At 30.6% G+C, this 7,056-nt stretch overlaps 1 protein-coding gene across 1 annotated transcript in view; it reads left to right on the forward strand.

Moving 5' to 3' along the window:
- LOC124356741 (X-linked retinitis pigmentosa GTPase regulator-like) overlaps positions 1 to 6,226 on the forward strand; it is a 32,351-nt gene extending 26,125 nt beyond the window's left edge. The window contains exons 12-14 of the mRNA XM_046807928.1: positions 1 to 118; positions 1,490 to 1,566; positions 5,689 to 6,226. Coding sequence (XP_046663884.1) covers positions 1 to 118; positions 1,490 to 1,566; positions 5,689 to 5,712 — 219 coding nt within the window. The 3' untranslated portion in view covers positions 5,713 to 6,226. The remainder of the gene's footprint in view (positions 119 to 1,489; positions 1,567 to 5,688) is intronic.
- Positions 6,227 to 7,056: the final 830 nt, after the last annotated feature.

Raw genomic sequence — 7,056 nt, forward strand, 5'->3', positions numbered from 1 at the left:
AAATTAGAAGAGAACGAAGATATAAATTCGATTATGGCATCAGCTGAACAACAGGCTAGTGACGTGCTGAAAAGCCAATCTCAAGCAGTCCTGGAGACTTGTGAAAACGTTGTATCAAGTATGAAATACTATTAATTCTATTAGTATATTATATGTCTTGTAATTATCATTTATGTTCTCCAAAACTGATTGTATAGGTACTCATGTACCATTGTAAATGCAATAATTAAATTTGCTGTTTAAAGGAAACAAGTATACAATTGAAGATTGTTTGAGCAATTGGAAAAATTTCAGTTTGATACCACTAGTTATGATTACTATCATTACTAGAAGTATCTAGTATACAACTGACTAACTCTTTACAACTGTTTTTGTGAAACTAGCAGTAGAATCTAAAACCTTAAGAGACTGATAAATTTTAATTGACTAGTGTCTTACTCAATAAACAATAAATTACAATGTTGCAAAGTACAAAGTCAATGTACATTGTAGCAGATGATTTTGTGATAGTAAAATCCATTAGATAAATCATAGGTTTTGGCAACGATTGATAAATTTATCCAAGCTGGTGACCGGTTCTTCAATCAGCCAGTTACATAGGCTTCTTTTTATTCATTTCATTCTTTTCATTTTCTATTAGTATAAAAAGCATTAAGTCTAATGTTGTGTTATGTTCGAAAGTTTCCAACATAAATTTATTTGTTAGACAGTAATAATATTCCAGTGCATGCACGGAAACATCACTACGGCTGACAACTCAGTCTGGATTCTCTAGTAGCAGTCATTTATGACTTGTGGACTGCCGTAACATACTTAAAAGGCATGTTTTAGTCAGACAGTTTGATTTTCATGCTATAGTTATTTTTAAAACAATTCGTACATAGTTTTAGTTCTGTAATTTTCTGTTTTAATATGGATTTATACCAATGAGGATTCGATTACAAAAAATGCAATTCTTATAATTACTTCAGGCAATCCGAAACTTTGGCATTCCGGATAATGCGTCCGTAATGCGTTGTCATGTGGACTAGACAATCTCATTGTTGTATTGTCTGCTCATTTAGGTTTAATAGAATGAGTGTCAGTACTTACTGTAAGTGAGCGTTAAAAAAAAGGAATGTTGTATTTTCATGTGTCTAAATGTTCTGTACAGTTTTTAAATCAATCTTAACAAGATCATCTCAAATTAATATTTTATAACCCACTTTAGTTAGGACAGGTTTAGGCATGGTTTAACCTTAATTTGTGCAAATGTCGGATGTACTGTATTTGTGAACCGATGTTATCTTTTAGGATTACAATAAGGAGTACTTGTATTTAACTGATGATCAGTTACATAATTAAAAATACATACATTTTTTAAGTAAATAAAATTCTCCTCATCAGTTGTTCAGAACTTGGGTCTCTGGAAAAATCTTGATATCATAAATAATGTGTTAAGAACTTTAAATACATTTTTACAGTGTAAATTTGTTATGTCCTGTTTCAGTGAAGAAAAATGCAATAAAGAAAATTGTCAGTGAAGAAAATGAAGTTGAAAGCAAAGTGGTGGTTACTAATAAAAAGGTAAGAAAAATTTTGTTAATAAATCTCAAATGTTGGTTAATGATTGAACATAAATAATAAAATTCATAGTCATAAAACACAACTAATGTTGCCAATTAATTAATTTGAATGTCAATACTAATTAAAATTGGTCAGTCAAATTAACAGAAAATCCCATCATTTTGTGTTTTTTTGATATCACAACTGCTTGTTCTATTGGAGATTTTAATAATTTATAGATACTCATGTTTACAGCATCAGTAAAGTTGCTACTCATCAGATTTGTTTATTTTACATAAACTGTAGAACTCCTTATTTAGATCAGAGTGCTAATGAAATGATTAATATAGAGGCTTAGAGTTCATAGACATAGAGTTCTGGGTATTAGTGATAAAATACCTAACCTGGAAATCTATCTGGAATTCCAGTCATCGATGAAGACTTCAAGTATCAAGTATCAAGTAATGGTTAATAAGTATACAAAGTCAGATTTTTGTAATAAGTATCATGTAGAATTGCACTATTATTCCTGTAGGACAGCCTAATGGAGCTGTAATAATGTAAGCATTAACTTTAGTATAAATAAGTTTTTTTAGTATTGTATGTTAAGTATTTTAAAATATATCACAGCACATTTTTGAAATAATACAATAGAGTCTAACTAATCCAAAAATATTGATAATCGAAACACCTTAGTGGGAAATGACTAGGGTTAACTGGAATACAAATAAGGTTAGCAGACATATTTCTTGAGGGAGATTTTTATGAGGAAAGTTTGTACCACTGCAGCATAGCGAAAACCCAGCAAAGGCAACTTAGAAGCCTTCAATCCTTATTAACTTATCAACTGATATTGTGGTGAATGTTTGAAATAAAAGTTCTCATTCAGTTTTCTGCCAGTTTCTGAAGTGCGTTTAATATGCCACTAAATGCTAAAGACTTGAAAGCCACTGCAATCCATCGCAAAATAATGTCACATAAGGAAAGGGCAGGATTTGAGAAAATAATTATGGAATTTAAATTTCAGAAGGATTCAAATTCAAAACAACTTTATTCATATAATTTGTACAGTTGCATTTAAAATTATACAAATAAAACCATGGCATCTGTAAAAATGGCATCAGTCATATTTTATTTAAAATATTTGTATAGTCATTCTTCAAATGAATATAAAACTTTATTGGTTAAAAATAGTTATATAAGGTGCTTTTTGAAGCAATAAATTATTTTCTACACTGAGTAAGTCTTTTGGAATTTTATTTATAAACTTAATTCCTGCCGAGCTTGGTTTTTTACAATGAAATTCCAACGAGTGTTTATGTACTGCCAACAATTTGTATTCTATTTTCGAGTAAAGTAGTTGTGATTTAACCCTAATCAAGGTAATTTGTAAACATTTGATCTGACATCATTACTTTTTCAAGTACATACATTCCATAAACAGTTAAAATTCCCAATTTAGAAAAATAATCATTCACATAATCCCGGTTCTTTAAATTTAATATTACCCTAATTGCCCTTTTTTGAAGTTACAGAATTCTTTGCACATTTTTATTACTAGTGGCTCCATACAACGCAACATATGAGAATGTATGTGGGCATAGTAAATGATTTTTTTAAATTTCTATTGAGCAATATTTGCACATGGATTTAAGAGCAAATAATCCGGACAAGATCTTTTTTTGTAAAGCCAAAATATGCTCATCCCAAGTTAGGTTTCCCATCCAAAAGTAATCCTAGAAATTTTGTTTTTGTTAACTGAGAAATTTTTACATTGTCTATTGTTGATATTTGGTATGAGTTTATTGCTATTTTTGTTTTGTGCACAAAGAAATTAAATTAGTTTTGTTAAAGTTTAGTAATAAACCTCTGCTACAAAAATAATTATTGATATACATGAGCTCCGTTTTAGCTGCAATTTCTATTTCAATCAACTTTTTACCATTAACTATTAAATTAGAGTCATCTGCATATAAATACAGCTTGCTCTGATCACTTGTCAAAAAGATTTGGATGAAAATATATGATTAAAATAGAAATGGATGGCCGTTGTTATAATGTTCAGGTGGTATAATATTAAAGGAAAGCTTCTCTCTGATCACCATACAACAGTGGACATCCTACAAGAACCTACAAGAAATTTGTCTGAAGTTTCATGAACTGTTGATATTCATGAAATTATTGTAACTGAACGACTGAAATATCACAAGTTGTGCACGCGATAAGAGCCTAGGTGCTCAGTGAAGAGTATATATTATAATCAACACTTGTTGAGTCTCATTTGCGGTATGGATGTGCGGTGTGGGGAGGAACATCTGTAAATAATCTGAACAAAATTGTCATCCAACAAAAAAAAGGCCATCAGAATTCTAGCAGATTTAAATCCACAAGACAGCTGCAGAGGAGCTTTTAAGTCTCTAAAAATACTGACCATTGTAGGTATATATGTCCTCGCAGTGGTAACAGATGCAGACTGTATGGCAAATCAAAGAGGTGAGAACTTACACTCACATAACACCAGGAGGGCCACAGACTTCATTCTCCCTCCGCACCGCACTACCAAGTACAGCAAGAAGCCATCATACACGGGATGCAAGATGTACAATGCATTGCCGCAGCATTTGAAAAGGCTCAGTGGGAAAAATCTCAAGAGAAGTCTCCAGAACTGGTTGATGGAAACGATCTTTGTACACCGTGAAAGAATATTATGAACTTACAAAACTTAATTTGTAAAGCAAGAGAGATGAAGATATATTTCTTTGTAAAATTCTATTGGACGCCATTACATGTCTTAATGATAATGTAAATAAAAAGATTCTGATTCTGAACAGAGTCTGTGTCATCTAAAATTTTCTTGACCATTTTGTGTCTGAAGTGTGTGACTTTTCTCAATTTACATAGTGATATGAGATGAATCTTGATCTTATCACAATCCTCAAGAGAGCAAACATCAACTATATGGTAGTTCTTTGTTTGAAGTTTGTTTTTGACGATGGAAGGATTCTTCCAGACATTTGCCATCGTTCAGTGATACAAAATATCAGTAACACTGTGTTTCATTGTAAAAAAATAAACTAAAAAGGAAACCAAAAGTATCAAACAGATTAGATATTTGTAATAAACCGATGCAGAGTCACAGTATGGTTTTTAAGAAATTCATCTAGCATGAACCAATAATAAAAAAAAGTTCCACTCTTGTTCCCTTCCTTTTTTTGCAACCATTTTGTTTCTGCCGTGACGATCGCCATTTGCTATTGGCCTCTGGTTAGTCATAGGGGGTTGGTCGACGAATGCAGACCTATTGTGAACTGTATTCTGTAGTAGTTTTAATGATTAGTGTTGTTTAGTTTCAATAATTAAGTGCATGTTTTAAGTTAGTGAAGTTGACACACAACATGGTGGTTGTGATTCCTGACTTACGCGTGTCACAACACTATGGTATGAGTTGTTTATTTTAACCATAGTTTGTAATTTTATTATTTGTTAGGTTAGTTAATTACCTGAAGAAGAGATCAGATTGCAGATCTCCAAATGTAGTGTTACTGATTTTTCGTATCATTGAACAATGGCAAATGTCCGGAAAAATTCTATGTCGTAGTGCTATACCCATTCTTCTTCAACCAAAACTTTAAAACTCAACAATCGTTAAAAAAAATCAGTTTTTGAAGACTGAAAAGTAGTTCTGCTGGTTATGTACAGAACCCTGTACTTTTGTCTTAAAATAATCTCTCCATGTTTAAAAATGTTTCTAAATATTGAATTATATCTTGTGTTATAGAATAACTTCTCCACTTGCTCTATTGCAATTATTACACATACATTTGAGGATATCATTGTTCAATTGGTACACATATGGAAGGCAAAATATGATAAGTTCTATTGTGCCAAAATGTTGTCCTTGTTTATTTGTGTTTGTGTGTCTATGTCACCCTTATGTTGTTTTTGCTATAAGTGATGGCACAAGTAGTAGTTAATAATTTGTATAAGCACCATATATAGTAAATAAATAGTTGTAAATAAATAGTAAAAAGTAAATAAATAGTTGATTTTGAAATGAATATAGGTATAATTCCCTTTTCAGATCAACATAGTTTTTTACGTCATTAGTCCTTGTTGTTTTCATGGTACTTCTTCTTGTTTCAGTCCAAGATGTGTACTCTCTTATGAAGATGACTACTACACTACTAAATCCGTCCATAATTTTCTGTGATGTTCATGCCTTGCACTGTGGTAAAAATAGTCTTAATTATTAATCAAAATATGTGTACCTAAGTCAGTGTTTAGGAACAGGTTAATTGCTTTTTTTAATAGGTAGACGCTGAAAGTACTTGATCGATCTAGTCAATTATTTAGTGTTTTATACTTTATAATAACGAATAAATAACAAGTAAATACCAAAGACCGTAGCATGAATACAAATTTTAATTCAGTATACTTTTATATTGTTGTTAATATAATGTAGTTGAGAATTAACTTTTAAGTGATGTGTAATTTATATGCATGTAATTTATTGTATTTTCATTTTACTGTAGATATTAATGTGTGCCTGCCTGTATGCAACAACATTTTTTACAGTTTAATACAATAATTATGACTAGCAGTTTAAGCTGAGTATTTTATCAATTTGAAAAATATGTTTTAGTAATAACATGGTATTGTTTTGAATTAAACAATCATATAAACATAATATGATTATAATATATAATATTTATTCATTGTTAACTCAAACATGATGTTTTAGTAAAAATAGGAAATAGTATTAATTTAAATTGATTACATTTTCCTAATATTGTTATATCTAATATTTTGAAATCACTGATGTAAAATTCTTTATTTTTATTTTTAATAATAAAATAATTTTGCACGTAAGTACATTGACAAATACAGCCTTGGAAGTATGAAAGTGTGCATAAAAACCATAAATATGAAGCAAAATATTACAAGAAGTATCTAAATATTTAAATGACAGATAGATATCATTGTTGATGTTGGAAGGGAAACTATGAAAAATTACCTTAAATAAAATGTCTAGTTTGAATCAGATTTGTCAGGATTTTTTTCAATCTCTTGAAGTTAAGAAATTATGTGTTTAGAGAGTCTATCATTGGTCCAGAGAAGACATGGTATTAGGCAGAGTTTGTTTTGACTTCAATGGAATAATGTTGCTTGGTTGAACCAATATCGTGCTAGTAATTTATGTCATTGATTCAAAGAAGACATGGTATTGGGCAGAGTGTGTTTTGGCTTCAGTGGGATGATGTTGCTTGGTTGAACCAATATCGAGTTAGTAATTTATATCATTGATTCAAAGAAGACATGGTATTGGGCAGAGTGTGTTTTGGCTTCAGTGGGATGATGTTGCTTGGTTGAACTAATATCGTGTTAGTAATTTATGTCATTGATTCAAAGAAGACATGGTATTGGGCAGAGTGTGTTTTGGCTTCAGTGGGATGATGTTGCTTGGTTGAACCAATATCGAGTTAGTAATTTATATCATTGATTCAAAGAAGA

Source organism: Homalodisca vitripennis, chromosome 3, assembly GCF_021130785.1.
Source record: "Homalodisca vitripennis isolate AUS2020 chromosome 3, UT_GWSS_2.1, whole genome shotgun sequence".
Taxonomy (NCBI): domain Eukaryota; kingdom Metazoa; phylum Arthropoda; class Insecta; order Hemiptera; family Cicadellidae; genus Homalodisca; species Homalodisca vitripennis.